The 21,929-nt window shown below is 40.0% G+C and overlaps 1 protein-coding gene across 1 annotated transcript in view; it reads left to right on the top strand.

Moving 5' to 3' along the window:
• The window catches only part of exoc4 (exocyst complex component 4), a 114,407-nt gene that overhangs the window by 8,301 nt on the left and 84,177 nt on the right, over positions 1-21,929 (top strand). The window contains exons 6-10 of the mRNA XM_007564422.2: positions 807-907; positions 1,509-1,663; positions 6,416-6,596; positions 16,244-16,389; positions 17,008-17,096. Coding sequence (XP_007564484.1) covers positions 807-907; positions 1,509-1,663; positions 6,416-6,596; positions 16,244-16,389; positions 17,008-17,096 — 672 coding nt within the window. The remainder of the gene's footprint in view (positions 1-806; positions 908-1,508; positions 1,664-6,415; positions 6,597-16,243; positions 16,390-17,007; positions 17,097-21,929) is intronic.

Below are 21,929 nucleotides of genomic sequence, written 5' to 3'. Positions count from 1 at the left end.
TATGTAAAGTTGTGCGGATTTCTCTTTCTGTGTTTTTCTTAAAGCTTCTTGCTTTTCCATCTTTTACTCCACCTCCCATGCTGTCCTCTCCTCTCATTTGTATGCACTCCCATGTCATGCCCTCAAATGAGTAAACACACAAATGTATGAATTGCTTCTAATGCTTGATAAATATCTGCTCTCTTCTCTCACACCGTGGACTAAAAAGTAAAAGTTCAACCACAATTTTTTCCCCTCATATTACACCAGCTGAACTCTTGACAATTAGCCGCCACCAGGTGGTAAGTGCCTATATACCGCCATGTTAACAACCGCGGTCACGACATAGCAACTGGCTTCCATCAGAGGCCTGGCTTTCCATTTTGTCTAATAGCATTAGAGCACCTCATTTGTAGATAGTAATTGTCATAATTATTACACAAGCTGCAGTTGGAATGGGTGAAAAGAGGAAATACACCCAAAGTCCATTAACTTGCTATAAACATTAACTCTCCTAACATGCTTTGATGGGGAATTGGGAGGCCCCATCTAATGGAAATTAGAGCATCACTCGATACTGCCATTCTCAATTTAGCTGCTAATGTGGCTAACTCAGCTGCTGAGAGTGTGGGGGTGGTGTTTGGGGGACAGGTTCAGGTGTGTGTGTGTGTGTGTGTGTGTGTGTGTGTGTGTGCTTAAAAGATGGAACTGGAGGATTTAAAGACTGAAAATAATATGTTTGTGTTTGGTCTGTTACAAAACAAGAAGAATATACTGGTGAAAATGCATCAAAGGTAATTGTAATTGTACCCGTTTTTTAATTTTAGTGCGTGAGCTGCAGCAGGACATTCGTGATCCGAGTCAAGCGGACCTTTCTGAAGTGGATCCAGAGGAAAACAGCGCTGAGTTTATGGGAATACTCATCAAGGTATATGGACATTTCAAAAAAACAAAAAAAAAAAAAAAACATAAAATCAGGATTGGACTTCTATTAAGATTCAATTAAGATATGTCCCAAGTCTGCAGTAAAAATTGCAAAATACAAGTACAAACATGTTTATGGCTCTTCATTTAATAATAGTGCAACCTCAAATTTGAATCTAATTTAGTGGTAATATAGTTAGCACTTAGAGTGCTTTACTTTGATACTCCTGAATAAAGTGCAGTGGAAGCAAATGCCATTAAATGTCCCCCAGATAGAAAGTCAACCGGTGTGTAGATTGTTTTTCTCTGGATTTTTTGACAGCAGTGACCTTTATTTACAGTGGGTAGAAGACAATTTCAAGGATAAAGCTAGTCATATTAGCAATTTCCTAGCTCTAACACATTTTGTATTTTTTGAGTAGGTACCTTGTAATGGGAAGTTGCTTAGGGGCATATGAATAAAAGGAACAGAATACAAGTTTACATCCTAATTTTTTCTGTTTTTGTGAAACATTTTGAAAACCGTGTGTAATTTCAATATACTTTGATAGTACTTAGTTCTGACTCAATTTTGCTTTAACCGAAGTCTTGGTCATCTTCTGCAGGCCCTTGCAAAACTGAAGAAACTTCCCGATACCACTAAAGCCATAATGGAGCGACTGGAGCCCGAGCTGAAACAGATCGTCAAGAGATCCACCACTCAGATAGCGGATCACGCTTACCAGAGAGGAGAAAACCTGGCGCAGGAGAGCCAACCGAGGTACGGTAAAAGTCAAAGGACGCCATGCTTAAAAATAAGAAGGTTCATTTGGAAAATGAAAGGTTAAAAAAAAGGAGATACAAGCAGATTTGTTAAAACAGTATCAATATTTTCTTCATGAGAATACAAATTTGGATTTGAGAAATCCATTATTAAACAGCGTTGGTATTATCCCTGAAAAAATATCTTAATAAAGCTGCCACTTGTATCCCCAGCAGGATTGTGTCTGTATAAGACTTTTATTAAGCTGCCTGTTTGCTTATTCTTCTGAAACCATAGTATTCCCATTAGGATCCCTTACCCAGTGTTATTAAATAAAACGACGGCGACTCCGTCCATTGATTGGAGGAGTCGAGGGTTGTCTTTCTCCCTGCAGGTTCTTAGTTAAACACTGGAGTTGATTATCGCATCAATATCAATATTCTGACTGCCATGGGTCTTTTAGATATATTTACAGCAGGCTGCAAAGGCAGACGCAAACATTTTTTTTTGCATTCAGTCCCACAGCTCTCATAGTCAGACAGTCAACCAGGTGTGAAACAGAGCGAAACCAAATGCTGGAGACACAGCCGGCCTCGCACCATGAAAACAAACACTGCGCTGCTTTAAACAAAGACATGTCATGGTTAAACACACCCATACACACAAACCGGCAGTTGTACACCTGCCTTTTAGGACCACCGCATTTTAAAAGCAGTCACGTTAGCCGCTGCAGCCATACGTACACGGCATGCAGTCCTAAGAAGCACAGGTCTCAGCCCACTGATCCCGAAACATTTAAGAGGAACGTCTTGTTTTCTGTCAGGGATGTTCTCTCCAGCCCCGTTTGCTTTGTTTCTCCTGCTGCCGGTCGAATCTCATCTGACCTCGCTGTGATAGACCGCCGTGTAGCTCGTTTTAGGTCCGACGCCCCGCAGATCATTTCTCAATTTGCTTTCATGTGTACATCTGTGAGCACTTAGCACTTTGGAGTTTGCTGTGCGTTTGTATTTGGATGCATATACTGCCACTTCTCTCTATGTTCACTTCAATTTAAAGTCAATGCTTGTTGCTATGGAAACTCCACCTGATGTAGCACTTGTCGGGAACAATGGTCTTGAATATTGCACACTATATTTTATAGCACTGCAGATCAGCAGGCAACACTTAAACTCCTCATAGCTTAAAGAGCAGTGTGTAACTTCCTTTTGGTTCTTCTCATTCAACATCTCAGCAAGCAAACGCATGTCTTTATATCACAAATATTATAGGTAGTGTCTTTCACAAAGACAGTAATTTCCCAGCATGCAACACTAGAATGCAATGCCGTACTAGAGTATTCATAGTTTAATATTACTGCCTCAAATGTATGTATTTTAAAATATAAAACAATGCGATGTAGATCATGATAGTCAGGAAAATTGGTTTCACGAGAAGTTTATCTTTGAATTTCTGGGCAATGTATTTTGCCGACGTTTCACTGCAATCACGGTTTTCGGAGTATGTGGTTTTTGCACATCCGCCGACTGAAACGTCGGTTTTGAACCTCCTCTCCAATCTCAACGGGGCAGCGATTAGTGAACAAGAAACAGGTAGTTGATTCTCAACAGGCTGCAGCTTTGGAGGAAGACTGGTGAAACAGAGGAGATTAGGCTGGGAAATGACACCAACTGAGTTCACAGGAGCCGGGGAAACGAAATGGTGCACAAAAGATCAACTCAAAAATAAAGACTGAACTCCAAGCAAAAGAGTGACTAGAAAAGGAACCTCAAAAGTGACAAAAAACGAAATAAAACCCATAGTTTTTAGATTTATGTGGCAAAAAAAAGGCATCCCATTCATTGTTTTGGTTTGAAGCCTGAAAGTTTCTTCTTGTAATGTGACAAAAGGCATCAAAAAGGTTTGACGGGTGTGGGTATTTTTGTATTTTGAAGTCTTCATTGTCATAGTGTTTGCTTTATTTTTACTTTGGAGAAACATTTCAGACGAAACCTTTTACAGGGTGAGTCGTATAAAGAAATGGTTGATGAAGGAAAGAAGATGGAGACCCAGTTTGCCTGACTGAATATTCCCTTTCCATTAGATGAGGGTCCAATGAATGATCACAAAATGAAAGTCAGAGTAATTTTAAAGCCAGTTTTAAATCTGGACCGGCACGTTGCACAGGAGATGGTTTAGTCGTCGTTTTCCTTCTTCTCCGCCTGTTCAGCAGAGAAGTCTGGAAATCTTCTTTCTGCGAATAATATCCGTGTTTGCTCGACGACATCATGACCCAGCACACTTAATATTTCACAAGCATTCACTCCGCACGTCGGAACCCTATTTACAGTAATTTAATGATCTTTGACTGACGCTCAGTCTAATGATAATCTAATTTTTATGCCGCTGTTGTTCTTCCAAAATGAGTCACGCACTTTCCTGCTGCTGGCCAGTTAGTCAGAGACTCTGTGCCGTTTCTCTCGGCTGTTCATGAGCGACTGGTGTCAGCTTCGATCCTGAGAGGAAATGAGACGAGAGGTCTCAAGGAACAGACGATATGGATTAGGATGGCCTCCACTGGGAGATAATGAGGAAGACTCGGTTGTCTACACTTCGCTCTCTGTCTATAGACGAGTGAGTGAGTGAGCCGAATGTGGAAGGCATGGTAACATATCAGAAAAAGGTTTGAAGGTCAAAATCATAAGCTATGCATTTATGTCTTTACTTCTCATGTGCGTAGTCAGAAAATATTTCACTTTTTAAAAGTTGATCTATGCTTCCTTGCAAATACTTTCCTATTAATTGTGTCTTGGAAAAAAATACTCATCGTCCTTGATGCTTTGAACGTTTTGCAATGTTTTAAATGTTTATCGTCACCAGCTTTTATTAATTTCCTCTGAAGTAGAAAATAAAACCATGTATATTACTTCTCCCACTTCACTAATATGTAATGACTAGTAAACGTGACGACCATTAGTTGTGCATTTCACAGCTTAGTCTAGCCTTTTTACAATTGAAAAATGTAGTGTCAGGAAGAAAATCATTGTCGAAAGCCTAAAAATGCAGCTGTCACATGTGAAAGAATGCTTTTTTTTTTTTTTTTTTTTTTTTTTGTTTCCCCTGTCAGGTTGAATCAAAACTTTTTTGGCCAATGTGCCAAACGGTATGTGTTGTGGAAAACTAATACCGAGCGTCACCAGGAATACAAACTCCCCAGGGGAAAACATGGTGGTTTCAGCATCTCACTGCGTTGATGATTTTCTTCAGCATGGAAGCAGCTGGAGTTGAAGGAAATAAGCATGGAGCTGTTTACTGGGCAGAACTGGAAGGAAACCTGTGAGAGGCAGCAAAACATTGAGACTGGGGTGAAGGTTCAACTTTTAGCACAACAACAAGCATTGATGCTGGTGTGGCTTAATATATAAGGTCAGACCTAACTCAAAGTAAGAATCTTTGGAAAAACTTTACATATATATATTACATATTTTTGCAAGGCTCTATATAAAGGCATTTTTGTAAGGCCTTGGGCATAAATTTACCATCTCAGGGATCAGTTTACACCGTTATCTCCTAAGCCCCAGCACCTTCTTTTTTCTCCTCGGCTGTACTTCTGAATAATGATGCCGGTCTTTGTTTTTGCATTATTGATGCATTTTAGTATCCTCTTCCTCGGAAAAAGGTGGCCCGAAGGAAGGCAACAAAGTTCTGTAATGCGGGGAACTACTTCAGAAGGCGGCATCCGAGGTTTAATTTATGGGAAAATGTCCGTGAGATGGTCCAGCAGATAGCAGCACGGTGTAAGACTTGAGCAGGGACAAAGCACGCTCTGAGCTACAGCCAAGTGGCAAGGAAAGTGTAAAGAAATAACTTTGCTAACTGTGGTTTACAAGACCCACACATCCCAATAGGTTACTTTCCTGAAAGGTGCCAGGATACAAGAGCTAAAAACCCATGAGACATTCCAGCAGCTACTTTGTAACTAACTAAAAAGGGAGCAATAAAGGGCTGTTGTGGGAGACCTAGCGTTATATAATTGCATTAAATTCTCATTGAAGACACACCCAATGTATTCAGTTTTTACTGTTGTAATTAATACGCTGACAGAAATTTAGTACCAAACATTTGATATCCATTCTGCCAGGTAGAGAAAAAATTAATTAAAATTATTTTTAAAAAAAAATTGCAACAAAAAATGTGGCATAGACTGCGTCATTATTTCATTATCAACTATAATCCCCTCCCCTTTACAATAAAATAGTTACTCGTCATCATCCGTCTCATCTAATATAACCTCTGTTCCCTCTTTACTTCAAAAGCTCCGTCCTTGTGCCAGAAGGAGGTGCAGCAGAGTCTGTATGAAAGCATTAGGGCAGATGAAGCAACTGTGAGCTTTCAGCGCTAAGTAGGGCACTCAGATGTAGTAGAAGGTCAGTTTGGTTTTGGATGCGCTCTCTGTACTTCAAGCAGAGCCATTTAGAGCTAATGAGAGTGGCTTTTCATTTGGATCCTTCTAGGGGCATCCAGGTGCTGCGTTATTAACGCGGGGGAAAATGCTGAAGTCTCTGCTCAAGAGAGTTGGTAATTAAAACTGAACCGTGAAACACTTCATCTCGGTGTACGTAACCTGTGTTTTAATTTCTAAATTCGTAAGAGAAAAACAGTTTGTGGAGCATGTCTATGTATTGTTGTTTACTATAATGTAATTTTGTCTTTGAGTATTTCTTTAAGTGCTCTCCATCCCTCCTTTGCCTGCCTCTCACCCTTTTGTTCTTCTCTCTCTGGCTCCCTCTGCAGGCTGCTGTTGGAACTGCTGGAGCTTCTGTTTGACAAGTTCAAGGCAGTTGCCCAGGCTCACAGTGTGGTGCTGGCCCACATGCAGCAGATTGCTGCACACGCGCCGGGTGTGACCCATGAGGAGGAGATCAAGCTCTACGAGCAGGCTGATGTGTCTGCCAAGATCCAGGCAGTGCTGCAGGTTAGTTTTCTGCCACAGTCAAAGAAAAAAACATGGAACAAATATAGTTATATGTGCCGGTTCAAATTAACGTGTTCAAAGGTTGAATATACCTTTGAACAGTGATTGGTACTTGCATCACAGTACAGTGATTGGTACTTGCATTAATATTAAATATGGAACTGATGAGTCATCACAGTAGTTGCCTATGGGATTGAAGTTATACCTCTTACCTCCAGTTGCCATGGTGTTCACCTTGTTTAAAAGCAACATAAAATGAAATGAAATTAAAATCTATTTGATGCTACAGCATGAATTAAATATTAAATTTTAGTCATTGTCTCTCATGAACCTGAAAATTAGGTAAATATAAAGTGATAGTGACACCACCAGTCACTGCATTTCATATTTATGCAGTGTTGGTATAATTTCATAAAGGCTAAAAGGCCAGTTACAAAGTGGCCCCTATTGAATGTAGAGAAATTTTGGGCTTTTATATTTGTGCAAAGATATATTTTGTCACATTGCCACAGCATGATGCTGCCACCACCATGCTTCACCATTACAATGGTGTGTTCATGTTGATGTTTTTTTTTTACTCAGCATTTTGCATGTAGGCCAAAAATTGTCATTCCTTTTGTTTTGTTTTTTTTGTTGTTGTTTTTTTTCCAGTCCTGCCTGCAAAGCTACCGGCAACCTGAAAATGTAAATTCTTAAGGGTTTTCATTCAATCTCCAGTTTGATGTCTTTTGTCTAAAGGATGTGAGAGGTGCTGCAGCACCCTTGCCATTTATTTTTTGAAGTTTTTTATGAGCAATACTCGGCATGACTTGCCAAAAATAAGTTTCTTCTTTTTAATAGTTTTTCCTACTTGGTTTGTAGAATGATAAACCCCAGTAAGTTTAAATCGCCTCCATAACCCTTCACAGTTTTGCATAAAGCTGCTCACCAGATATTATTGCTAATGTCTTGGCTCTACGTTGACGCACCACAACACCTGAATGATCCCAACCAACAGCTTTCCAACATAGTCGATACATAATTTTTAAATATGAGCCCACACCTGCTAATGATTAGCTAATCGAGTGAATTAGATTGGCAACACCTGGCTTCTGCTTAGCCCCCTATTTTCTATGGCAGCTGTGGAGGTGTAATTACTTTTTCACCCACTGCTTCTGCTTTTTGGCTTAGTTCTTGGACTAATAGTCATATCATGTTTTTTTTTTTTTTTTTACCTTTGCAAGAAATAGGTAAGAATTGGTTAATTAAAAAAAAAAAAAAGAGTTCTCTCATAAAACCTTGACACCTAAAGAGGAACTGCTTATTTTTCACATGGTTGGGAAAATAAAGAAGACTTGATTGCTTGGATTAATTTTAGGCTCTTTAATTAGCATGTATTTATGCTTGGTTGTTGATCCCCCTGCTCCTGTTTGATTGGTTGAGGGAGACGAACAGCTGTTGAAATGACCCTGCGGTGACTCTCAGTGGAAAATCGGCGACAGTTGTTGCTCTCAGACTGATTGGTGTGTGTGTGTATGCGTGTGTTTGTTCCTTTTGTGTGCTAATATCTCAAAATGTGGCGCTTCATGTGGAGCTTCTTCACGGACAGCCTTTGAATTGTCATTTGCAGCAATTATCTGGCAGTTTTCAACAAATGTACTAGAAAAAAATGTTGTGGTTGAGTACTATTTTATGTATTCACTCACATACGGGTCATATCGGCACAGAGCGTAGAAAATGCCTCGGGTTTTATGTATGTTCGGTGAGTGAGATTCAGGCGAAAATGAGCTTTTCTATTGTGGAGGACTTGGACGTGTTGGCTGCTGCCATGGTAATTGATAGCCCAGTGTTTCTTTCTATCGATCACGTAAAAGCAAAAATAAATAAAACGATGGAATGCTTTCTGCCGAGTGAAATTGAAAGCCCTTTCATGTCTAACTCCCACAATGAGACTGTGCCTCCAATAGGTTGAGCTCTTTCCAGCTGGCATGCATAAACACACAAAATGAAGAGTGTTTCGGGGTATTTGTGTGTGTATTTTGAGGGTTGTAGCGGTGCATAGGCACGCAGTGTAATTGCTCTGCTGTATGAGTACAGTTTTAGATGGCAGGAAGCCATTCCTCAGTATTTGACCACAGCCAGCTCACAATTGCCGGTGGCTCCAATCTCTCTTGGCTCTCTCATGTGAGATAATAGAATCTCTTGATTAGAATACTCATTATGTAAAATGAGGTTTTCTTACTCAGTCACTTGTGTTATTATTTTCTGACTGATAATATCAATAAGAAGGACCCACATCTCTCCATTTGTTTTTCTTTCTTTTCTCTCACTCTGCATTCCCCTTGCTCTTTGCTTCCTCAGCATAATTCCTGCTGCCTCTGTATCGCAATCTCTATTTCCCAATACCTTCTGCATTTCCCTCTTGGTCCTTGTAATTTCCTCCTTAATCTTATTATCTGCCTTTTTTTTTTCTTTCTTTCTCCCAACTCCCATAGTTCCCCTCGCCCCCTTCATTTAGCTCTTTGTTTTACAGTGTCACATGTCAGCAATGAGAGAAATTAAATTCCTGCAGCTCCCACACCGCCTCTGTTAGGTTTTATTGGATACTGATCCAGCTGATATCTCAGACCTTAAGACCAGCACAGGCCTGACTTTCCTTGCGATATTTAGAGTTTCCTCGTATTGCTTCTCTCTGGAGGTGGTGTTTCTGTTGTGTTGGATATTTTCTGGAAAAAGTAGGTTTTAAGTTTTCTTCCATCCAGCCTTCCGCTTTTTCTCTTTATGTATTTGTGTCCATTTACTGTTACTTCTCTCTGCCATTCATTTGTTTATCTGTTTGTCCATCTGCCCGTTCATTTGTCCTTCCTTCCATCCATTTCTATATTAAATCTAGAAAAATAGGGAATTTTGACATCTTTAAATGTAGGTTTTTTTTTTCCTTTTTTGCTTTAAATACAAAGATTTTAACAAAAGTGCAGTAACACAATAAGAGGTCAGAAGAGATGAAAAAAAGTTCAATTTAGCCATAGACTGACATATTCAAAGGTGTCAAGTATAAATAGGGCTGTGCTCTTTTTTTAATTCTCACAGAAAACGCACTCTACATCTATTTACTCGCTGACTACCCCTACCAAGCCCCCATTTACAAAACATATTTATATCCCTGCATGACTCTTGCTTCTCATTGCATTTCTTGTATTTGACATCCACAGAAACCTTTGATAGGTGTTATTTTCTCCCCCCCACCCCACTTCACATGGAGAGATGCAGAAACCAGGTTGACCTTTACACATGACATACTAGCAGACGATTGCAGGAGCTGACAGAAACATAGGGTGCACACAGCTACAAGGCCTTGGCAGAGAAGCGACTTTCATCAGTGTGCGACTGTGGCCCGGTAGGTTTAGAGAGTGGAGTGGAGTAAACACGCTTTTGAAAGTCAGGATTCATGTAGCAGTTCTAATCCTTGCTCAGAAAGGCCCAAGATACTTCTGCGGGTTGTGTCGTTTAAGTGTGGAAGTATTGATCCGAAGCATAAAAAACTGCGGGGTAATCAGTGGTCTTGATGGAGGAAGGTGTACTTTAAAGCCACTGCGCAATTTTTCCAAATCGCTCTCTGTTGAATTTGTGAGTATGCCTATTGATTATCTGCGGGATCAATGAATTTACATCTCTAAGCATGCAGCACCACACCACCCTTCTTTTTGTTGTCTTTTTCTTCTTTTCAGGCGTATTGTTTACTTGCCAAGGCGGCCTCGCACTTCTAATAAGATGATATTTAAGTGAAATGATTTGCAAAGAAACGTCTGCATTTCTTCACAGTTACGTTAGAAGTTGCAAGCTGTCAGATAATTGGCCACCGGCTTATTTAAAGATCACAGTTCACAAACCTGAACATGGATTCATAATTAAGATGGCCCAGTCTTTATCTAGAGTAAGGTGTCTGTGGCTGCTCCTGTCCATCACCCTTTCACCTTGTCTACAGTTTGGTCTGATGCCTGGAAGTTTGTTAATTAGGTTGCCATTTGCGGACGCTGCAAGGATTTGTGGCTATTTGCCTGCATGCCACGTCCATTGTCTGCTCTTGGGATGTGACCAGAGTGCAAATCTCACTTTTAATGAGGGGCTTCTTATGCACGCAGAGGGACTTTTGAAACTGCATCCGAAAATACGGACGGATCCCGAGGATCTGGCTTCTGAAAGAGGCGATTCTTGTAATATCGAGTTCAGATTAGACCTTGAAATGTTTATTAACATTTACTGACAAGAGTGCTTTTGATGGTTTCTGCGAATATTGTTTTATTGCAATTACCTCTCTAAATTTCCAGTAGATGCTCAGTTGTGTTTTCTCTCGTATGTCTGGTAATGCTCCTCTGTTTACGCGCCGTGTGGAAGAGAGGAGAGCCTTCGGTTTAATCTAAATCTGCTTCATAAATTAATCCCTTTGTCAACACAGATTACTCGACACAAAAGGCTGTGTCATGTTTGTGTCAACATATGCAAGAGGCTTTGAGATTTTTTTATTTATTTTTTTGACTTTTTGCCTCCTCAACTGACAAGAAAATAAAGCAAATTGAAGTGGCAGAGAGAATCAAGAAGACAATAAGCCTCTATTAATTGGATATGAAGTACAGACATTGCTACCATGTTCTTGGCCGACATTTTAATCAAAATGTCATGTTCATCCTGTCCTCCAGAGCATTATCATGTTTATATGTTGCTGGAGTGCAGTGAAGTGGTGCTGTTTTAAGGTTTCTTTCTTCTCAGCAACTCCTCGATCCACCACCACCACCACTTCTCATCTACTAAATAAAAGTTGCTGCAGGCTTTGTCAGATGCTTGTAGAAGAATCAAGACTCATTAAAAAAAAATAAAAAAAATCAACTTGTTGCCATGGTTATGCATCATAAAACTATCTGAAAGTAAAAATAAGTAAGGGCATGAACCCTTTCAGCTGCACAGCATCCACTTGGGGAACAATTGTCCAAGCAAGCAATGCATCATGAAGGAATCATGAACTAAAGTCAACAAAAAGAACAAATCACAACCAACACAACAGAGCTGCCATGCTGCCACAATTCTGGATTTTTAGATTTTACTCTCATCAAAAACTGCCGAGTCTAAGCACTTTCAGAAGTCCATCTAGAGTTGATCCTACAATTTTTATAATTTGGTGCAATGCGTCATTATCGCCGAAAGTGAAATATTGCTAAAGTTGAGTCTATGAAGCTTCCTCGCTGTCGACAGTAACGCCGGTGGTTCCAGCAGTTTTCAGTTCTTCCTTCCTTTATGGTTACTGGTTGTTATCCTAACCCGTTTTCTATTTCTTGAACTTCAGTGTCCCCTACGGCCACATGATTATTATTATTTTTTGCATCCCTGATTAATAGCCAGTTCAAAGTGTAAGGAATAGTCAACAAATTCTTTTAGAAACTTAACAAATACTGAGAAGATGGTTCAAATATCCATCCAGAAGATTGTTGGTGATTAAAACAAGCTTTGTTCGGGACGTATCTGTACCTCTATATATAACTTTGACAGTAGTGCAGAGAATTTGTTGAGGAAAACTCTGCCACTAATAAACTTAGTAACTTAACAGTGCAACAAAAATCAATGTGTCTCCTTTGTTTTGAACAATAATCCTGCGTGGCCACAGAACTTGTCGGGGTTGTATCAAGGAGAGAAGTTTTCAGCTTCCACACCTTCCTCTCCGTTCCCTCCGGTCAACAAGGTAGCCTTCAGAAGATCGACTGCTTGCAGCCGGCTCCAGGTGGGAGCCCCTGCTGCTTTAGCAGGAGACCGGTGCTGAGAGAGCGTTTGCTGCTGGAGCTCCGTCACAACTCGTGAAGGTTATTGAAGTTTCTGGAGCACAATCAATACAGGATGTATACAGAGCTCCTCTTTGACGGCCAAGGACACTTGCAGCTTTAAACTTCAAGCTAGCAGCCGGGGATATCAGTCAATATGTTTAGTGACAAGACGCTTGCCAAGGGATTTAGCGAGAAAACGGACGATTTCTGTTAAGCCTTGAGAAAGGAACAAAGTGGAAATTGTTCTCAGCTGCTTTTAAGACTTCTTGAACACAGAGATGGATGGGAGCAGGAAATATGTGAAAACAAAATGATATATCCGCCTTCAATTTCAGCCAACCGACTGCTGGGTTTGCCCTATGTCAAGTGCTCACCTGCAAAGCTTTGAGCAATGTTCTCCTAATTGCTCTAATTCTTTGGCTGTTGGGGCCTAATAAAAGGTGAGTACGCACTTGCTTCGTGAATGAAAGCATCGGGGCATTTTAGCGGTGAACGGATAGATGGGTGGGGGGGGGCAGGGGGGTGCTGCTGCTAATGATTTACAGCGGCAGACTTCCATTAAGCTTCTCTCCATTTTAATTTAACTTTGCACTCAGGCAGCGGACTGATTTGAGCTTGGGACGCGACCCAAGCAATTCGTTTGCACAACGAGTTTGATTGAATAGTTTTGGTGGAAATGATTGTAAAGGAAGCCCTGCAGAGAGATGTGTTATTTTTATTTGTGGCCCGTCTCACACAAACACACGCGTACGCGCGCGCACTCAAACATGCACTTTTGAGCCCTTGCTCTTAGCCATCTAATTTGCCGGGATAAATTTGCACATGTTCTACATGATTACATGCTTGTTTTTTTTTATTATTATTATTTGTTGCTTCGTGACTTTTAATTTTTAGTGAATTTAGCTGGTTTCTTTCTTCCTCTGCTGTTTTATTAATCAACTCTCTCTGACCTTTTAATGAAAGTCATCAGATCTAATTAATAGATGCGAGGATACTTATCAGGATGCAACTAAATTAGAAGCATTGCAGATGTGATGCAATATGCTTTTTCTTTTCACCGATTCTCACCCTTGGCTGCTTTAACAGGGCAGAAATGTAAAAAGCGTGTTAAATTTTGGGTGTAAAGAGAAGAAGAGAGTTCAAAGACAACAGTTGTGTAATGTTTGTGAATCCTCATTTCAAGGTCTTCGGTGCTTGTGCTGCTTGCGTAAGACCTTATCAAAGCTCCAGGGGTTTAACTAAATTAGAACAGGCACCCATTTGGAACTGGGCTCTGGGACCAATTACTAATTATCAATGTGGACAATTGAATTTGTTTACTTGTGTGTATGTGTGTGTGTGTAGCTGTGTCTTTGTATTGTGTTCTTGCAGTCACTGAAGCAACTCTTTGTTTTGGTAACCACAATCACGTTGCTGATCTTGTCTTTATCTTTTCTTCGCACTGTTTTTGAATTTCTTATCTTTTTTTATGCATTCTCATTCAACCCTCAGCTTTAGATTATAATAGCATTTCTATCCAGGTTCACCATTGTGTTCAGTCAGTTTAAGTTCTGTACCTCCTAATTTTTACTTTTTTTCTTGAATAATATTAACGTTGGAATTTTTCAAAGGTGAATGTTAGAATTAGTGACAGAAACTTGTTTCCACATTCATTGTTTCTCTTTAGTGTGCAAGGCATCAGTCAGGAGAAGGGTGGAAGAATATTTCTGCAATTGTGTATTTCACCATGGTACACAGATAATACTGTCATCAAGAAATGTGGAAAAATATGGGACAAAACCGACGTTAAAAAAAAATGTTGTTTCCCAAAAATTGATAAGAAAGCAAAATGAAGACAAGGCGGACCCAAACAAATACTGATGTGACAACAATCAAGTTAGATGTTCTTTTCTTCAAACACAAATAACATCAAGACAGCATGTTTTTAATTACTCACTGCAGCATATTAAAATGTGTTAAGCCCATATCTTCCTTATAGGCTTAGACGCAACATGTAGCTGGAACTTTGTAACCAGATCAGTTCATAATTGAAGAGTTTATTTCGGTCCTAAAGAATATAACTGTGGCAGGATTTGATTATTAAAGAAAAATAACAAAGAGTCTCAAAGGAGTTGGTTCATTTTTACCTACGGGATCTCTATCGTGAGTTTTGGTTAAAACGATTTTTCCATAAAACAATTATTTTCCCATCATTATCTCTCTGTCTCTAATTCCCTCCATCATTTTTATCATCTGCCTCCCATCACTCCCTGTGTCCTAACGGTCCAGTTAATTTTCACTCTGACTCTGGGCTAATGCAATTTAAGAGGGGGTCGGAGCCCCTTCATCAGCCCAGCAATGGCATTTCATTAAGTCCGCTTGGGTGTTAGCTTGCAAGCAAGTTGGGAGGGGGCTTGAGGGGGGTTCGCTCCGTCAGCTCATCATTAGTAATTAATACACTGATGGGATTAGCTGCAGCACAGGGCCAGTGGCAAGTGGTCACCTCGCTGCTGCAAGTTTTGGGTCGGCAAGCGTGATATGGCGGCAAGCTCGGGTGTTGTGATTAGGGAACTGTGTTGGGGAGTGATTAATTGGTAAAAGATCGTGAATTAACACGCGTTATTAAATTTGTAAACACTTGCAAAGAGTCCAGACTGATTTAACTTGATACGAGATCCCTTAAAAGTTTCTAGAGTTGACTTGATAGTTTTAACCCTCCCTTAAAAGATGTATATATATATTTTTATCAACTTATCGGAAGCTCTGAAAGAAAACTGCTTGCATTACATTGTTCACTTTATATGGTTGCTACTTTGTGTTGGATCAGATATCAACCCTAGCATGGAAGGCTTTCCCATGCATGACAGGGAATGCTCTGCACAGCGTTAATTACATCATTATGGTCGGGATGGATCTCCATCTGCTCAGCCATTACTCCTGTCCCATTCTGGGCTGACCCACACTGCGCTTTCAGAATTAGACACACACAGGCTAAATGGCCCTGATAAATTATGAAGCTATTAGATATGGGAGGCTATTTTGGAACATATGCATTCGCAGTGAGAGGAATGAAGGGTGGGCGAGAGAGAGGCAAATACGAACCGAGGGAAGACGGAGCGAGAAACTTGGAGGGGAAAAAATAGAAATGTGAGAAATGAGAGTTGAAGCTTAAAGAGACTTTGAAAAATGAGAGCAAATGAAAGAAACGGAGGGAATGTACAGATAGAATGATGGAGGAAGTGAACTTTTTTTTTCGGGGGTCTGGACAGAGTTTCGATGTGCTTATTTCAGACTATTGTTAGAAGTTGATAAGATTTTTATGAAGCATGATCAGACGCTGATGGATTTTAGCATTGATCACGCAGACAGATCAAGGAACTGAAATGGGGAAAAAAAAAGACTGTTCCTGTCATGTCTGCAGACTCTTTCTATCTTAGGGTTGAGATCTTTTTTTAGGGTACATAATAGGATTGAGGCATAATATGTCGGTGGGTTACTATTTCTCTCAAGGTTTTCTTTTTATCATGAAATATGATTTTCCATTAAAGCAATAGCATCAGTTAGGCTGCATCTCTGCATCACCCCCACCACCCCCTGTATCAATACAGAAATATATGTCAAAAGCTAAAGTTCTTGAAATACTTGACATACTTAAAAGGCTAAAAAAAAACTGATTTGTTGGACTTAACCAAAAATTTGTCAGAAGTTTTGTGGTTATCCAAATTACTTTCTTTCTTTAATTTTTGTCAGAAGCACAAGAGCTTATGTCACACAGCTGAAGGACAAGTTCCTGTTTCCCTCAAACGTAACAAAAGCAAAACAGGAAATGTTTTCCTGCCTTTATTTTACCTTTAACAGACCACACTCTGTGCATTTAAGGTTCTGCTGATGGAGTATCTGGATGTGAAGAACAGCCGCAGTTCCACTGAGCAGTCGGCTCAGCTCTCCTATGCCAGCACCGGCAGTGAGTTTGCCGCCTTCTTCGCCAAGAAAAAACCCCAGCGTGCCAAACAGTCACTGTTCAAGTAAGAATCCCTTTCTTGGCTTGAAAGATCATGCAGGTTCTCATATGTAACGATATGGTCAAAGATTTAAAGTCAGATGTTTTGAGCCTAAATCAAGAAATCTTTAAGGTCATGTCATCATGACCTTTTGTAGACAACAGAGTGCGACCGTTTTAGTTAGTTGGGAATAAGCCTGATTAGGTTAACACTTTCAAATTGACCTTTTGCCTACCATTATTTTAGAAAGCTGTTGTTATTGCAAAACAAAACAAAAGTATCTGTGCAAATAATACATCGATGTTAAGCTTTAGTTTTGACCTTTAATAAATCAAGAGGTCCTTTGAGATTACTCTTGCTTTTTTAAAGCAAGAAGGTGGTTAAGATGGCACATTGTTACAACATAATACTTAGCATCAAAATGCATAAGAAAAACAAAACACTGCCAAGTAGCTAAAATATCTTTGATATCAAATAAATATTATTTCCAGTTTCATCTCATAATGTGGCATAGCTATTTATCTTTTAAATGAGTAGAATTGTCAACAAATTGATGAATATCAGCCCTGAAATTCTTTCCAATTCCTCTCAACCTCAAGTTACGTTCCTAATTATTACCGGATCCTTTGTTTTTATTTGCAGGTTTGAGTCGTCGTCCCACGCAATCAGCATGAGTGCCTACCTGAGGGAACAAAGACGAGAACTCTACAGCAAAAGCGGAGAATTACAAGGTGAGGAAGGAGGACTGGTAGACGAACTGAGGAGTGCACGGTGAGGTTGCAGAGTTTAAAACTTGATGCCAAGATAAAGATGCGGGGAAGCAATCTAAATGGAATAAGATGACTGTGGAAATATTGGTGAAAACAGAGACGATAAAAGGACAGCAGAGGTGAATCTCGGGTTGTAAAACGGTAAGATTTCTGTGTATAGTGCACTGGAAGAACCAAGTAGTTAAAAGTGGTGGGGCTTGGTCACGGTTTGTAAAGGTGGACGGATTCACTCAGATGCTGATTGAGGTGAAGAGTTGGAATTGGAAGTATGAAAGAGGAGGGAGTAATGGTGCTCAGAGAGAGAAAGGGCATGTCACAGTTCGAGGAGTTGCACTTAGGAAAAAAAAAAAAAAAAAAAAAGAAGGCAGACAACAGGAGTGTGGAGCGCCAAGCAGCGATAGAGAAAGAGATTGACGAGATGCAGAGAACAGGGTGACTTTGCAGAATCCGCCTACAGGGAGAAGCCCTTAAAAAGCTCTCGCTCACACATTCACACGCACAAAATAGCTCAGTAAGTGAGCTACACAGCTGGACCCTGGAGAGCCCGAATGGTGCTGCTGCCCGTACCTCTTCTGTTTTTTTCCTCTCCTCTGCCTCTCTGTGCGTCTGCCTGTGACCTTGAGGTTTCAATCAGCGATGCCTGATGGCGATGTTTGCTGTCTGCTGCCTTACTTTTTTTTCTTATCCAATTCCTTGTTGATTTGTTGATGGGTAAAAAAAAAAAAAGATCTGCACAAATACAGAGCCGTAAAAAAATGTATTTAGCCCACTACAGATTTTCTCGCATGGCAGAGTTTTTCAAGCATGAACAGCTTATTTAAGATGAACTAAGTTAGATTTAAGACTATGCTTTGACTACACCACTCCGAAACCTTCATTGTATTGACTTTTAAGTGTGCCATTCAGAGGTGGGCTTGTTGGTTTGCTTCAATGTTCATTCGTTTTACCATCACAAATGTATTTTCAGAGATTCTTGCTTTTTTTGTGAGCATCAAAATTGATGGTTTTGTTAAATATGGTAAGTTGTCCAGGTCCCGAAGTAGCAAAGCAACCCCAGACCATCATACTACCACCACTTTTGTTTGATGATTGATATATTATTTTAGTTTTAGGCCAGATTTTTGTGGACTGACCCCTTTGAAAATGTTCTACTTTTGTCTTATTGATTCTTATCCCCCCCCCCCAAACTATATAAAATATAGACTCTGGTTGGTATGAATACTTTCTTTTTTTCACTTTAATGAATTAAATTATTGTAAACTTCTGTACTGTGTTCAGTCATGTTATCTATGTCCACCATTATGCTTTGTTTGATGTTCTAAAGTGTGGCAACAAAGGAAACCAGAACAAAGCTCTAAAGGAACAAATACATTTTCACCAAAGCGTAATTAGCTTTTGGGTGATTAGCTAATCGCAGGTCCAGTCACGGCAGACATTGCAATGCATCCTTTATCTCCTTCTGTAACAGGAAAAGTGGCGAGAATGTAAATATAAACTAGAAGAGCAGCATTGATGAACTGTGGATAAAGGAAAACTCTAAATAGTTTCCACATAAAGCCTCATTTTTTCCCCCCTTCCATCTGTCAGCGCCTGAGAAAGAAGGTAGAAAACTACATTTTTTTTTCTTTTTTTTGACTGACTGAATGCCTCGGAGCGCTTATAAGAAGATGAGATTCCTCTTGGCTTTCATTTCACCTGTCACAATGTGTAGCACCGTCTGTGAGCCCGAGCCTCGGCCTGAATGGCTGAAAAGAGATTGAAAGAGTAAGAAATCATTTAGAAAGTGAAATAAGTCGACTGTGATGGAGGGAGCGGAGAGACGGATGGTGGGAGGGAAGGAGCAGGAGGAAGGTTAAAAGTCATTGTTTTCATCAGGGTCCAGTGAAGAAGCCATTAAGAGACTTCAGAGGGAAGAAATTAAAAAAATATGTATTGAGACTTTGTGGAAAGGGACTTTTCCCCTCCTTTTAAATTAAACTTAGTGGGCAGGGAGGGAGAGGAAAAGAGTTAGAAAATAGAGATTGAGTTGATGAATACTTTCGGCTTTGGGATTACTCTACACTTAAAGATTAGTCATGTGTGTCTCCTGCCTGGTGTTTCCTTAAAGTCGTTTCTTTTTTTCCTCCAGTGGTCTACTTCAACTCACTGCAGTTATTAACTCAAACACCAAGAAACTTAGCCTTGAAGGCTTTTTGCCTCTGCTCCTGTACTTTTTCTCCACTTGCATCCACTTATGCCCTAATATTAAATGCATAAAAACAGTGACTAACATAGTAGACCGCAAAATTATTTAGATTGAGCACCAGCTACTTTTATGTTGGGCGAAAATGCGAATTTCTTCAATAGAACAGCAAACCACCAGCAGATTTATTCACTCACTTTAAACGTGTTTACATTTAGGTTACAGATCCAAACTTTAATATATTTTGGGGGGGTTATGCTACAGACACAAGTGAATAATCATAAAGTGAAACGTACATTTCAAAGATGTGATCTGTGCGTGTGTGTGTGTGGCTCAAACCTAGATTTGTGAGTTAAAAGCACTCGCTCAAATCCAGGGTTTATATAAACTCAGCTCAACTGAAACATAAGCTTAACAAGACAGACTTTCTGATGAGAACTGTTAAAGCCATAAGATCTTGTCATGCCACTACGAGACTGTAAAAGGGTTTGAAAATGACCTTATTTCCATAGACCAAATTTCAAGCTGAAATAAAAAAAAAGTCAAACTTTTTAGTTGAGGCTCAAAGGTTCAAAACTACGTGGGAAACCCCCTGCTAAGGCCAGCTTTATAATGCTAAAGTAGTAAACTGCGCCTGTAGCTGTTCTCCATAGGCGTGAACTCCTTTTACCACATAATTACTTCTATACATGGATGGTTTTCTCTCGGTGTGAATTATAATACTAAATTGTAATCTTCTTTGCAATATCAGGGGTTCGTGATGTCAAGAGTTTGCTATACTGCAATTGCAAAAGATTGCTGGAAGGCAAAATTTAGTTGAATATTATATTTCAAGCATTAGCCTTACAAATTGTGCATGCCATGTTATGTTTTGCCTGTAGGAGAGATTTTTACTGCCTTCGATGGCCACACTGGGGGATATATATATATATATTTTTTTTTTTTTTTTTTTTTTTCCAGTGGTGATATTCTGAAGTCCACAAGGGAAAGGTAAAGAAAGAAAACAGCTCGGGAAATGAGGGTTCATTGTAATCTATATTGTTATTGAAATATTCAACTATAGTAAAGCAATTAACTTGTTTTTTTTCCCGTGAGATAATCTTATTTCATATAGAAAAACAAATTGCTTTGCATGTCAAACAATTTCAAAGACTGCACGATGTCAAAAAGTGACGTAGAAAAGATGCGGTGCTGCTAAAATTGTTCACCGACGATTGCCTTTTCCTCTCGCAGAAGTTGCCACGGGTTTCTGTAACTGAGAAACGAAGCAGTCGTATTAATATAGTCATGCTATTGTTTTTGCATTCTCACAGCTCTAATGGCTTTGAAATTAATCTGTAATGTATGTAATTCATTTCTCCTGAGTGTCGTAGGGGCCTCCCATCTATCATTTTTACACACACACACATAAAGCTGCACAGGCCTTCATTCACATGCTCCAAGTACACATGCAAACGCACAGGGAGACTTAATTGCACTCCTCATTGTGTATGCTTCAATTAGTCCAGTGCTTCATCTAAAGACTTCATTACAGCTCCATATGTGGCCACATCTGGAATTTGTGATCTGAATGTATGTATTGAAGCTGCAAGGCGGAGAGTTTGCATGCATGTGCGTGTGTGTGTTGGCGTTGCATACACCCGCTCCCATGGCTGTCTGTGTGTAAATGAATGTGTATATACTGTGTTGGATGTGCATGTGTGTCCTTTGCAGAGTACAGATCCAGATTCAATCACAATCTCCATGAATAAATGATGAAAATAACACGTTTCCCCATCTATAGACGTGTTACCATTCCCCCATCTTCCTCTGCATGTCCCTGCTGCCTCCATACTTTCAGATGTTTGGCCTCTCCTTTTTTATTGCCTTTCTGCTGTGTGTAGGCCTCAGCGGTCATCTGGGAGGTGAAGTGTGAATATATCCTAATAACTGCTGCAGTCTTACAGTGCCCTGTAATGCATTTATTGCCTTTTTTTTATATATTTTATTCCTCTTTGTGTCCTGAACCTTCATTGTGTTTTGTACAATATTGCCTTGCCCCAGGGCACGTTTGAAGTGACAACCCCTCCCCTTTTGATAGCAGCCCGCAGTCCGCCTGTCATTGCACTTTTGCACATAAACAAACATGCACATATTGGACTTACAAATTTTTCCTGGGAGCGCGTGCACAAAAGTCCTATTCCCAACGCTCCCAGCTTTCATTGCCTCTTCACTTGCAAGACGTATTCATAATCAGTTTGGTTCAAAATCTATTTCACACATTCCCTGTTTTCCCTTTTGATATTCAAATTGACTTGTTCCCAGCGAGTCTGGCAAAGAGAACAGTCTGGCTGGGTCTCCCTGAGCGAGCAATCTAGCTACAAACAGCTCTCTTTCTAGTCATTCTTTAATACCTAATAGTAGGTCTAGTTGTAGAATCAAAAAAAAAGAAAAAAGAAAAAGCCTGTCCTGTATTAGGGACTTCTTGTTTATGTATAATAGCCCCATATCCCCATGACAGAACACTGAACATGGAGAAAGGGAGGGGGAGAGGAGAGAGGAGACCAGAAGTGGCGTTCGTTGTCAAGCTGATTTGTACAGCCCAATTGAGGACAGTGGGAGAAGAGGTGCAA

This window comes from Poecilia formosa, unplaced genomic scaffold, assembly GCF_000485575.1.
Source record: "Poecilia formosa unplaced genomic scaffold, Poecilia_formosa-5.1.2 Scaffold159, whole genome shotgun sequence".
NCBI classification, from domain to species: domain Eukaryota; kingdom Metazoa; phylum Chordata; class Actinopteri; order Cyprinodontiformes; family Poeciliidae; genus Poecilia; species Poecilia formosa.
The sequence above is the reverse complement of the archived record's forward strand: the minus strand, read 5'-3'. Positions and strand labels throughout refer to the sequence as shown.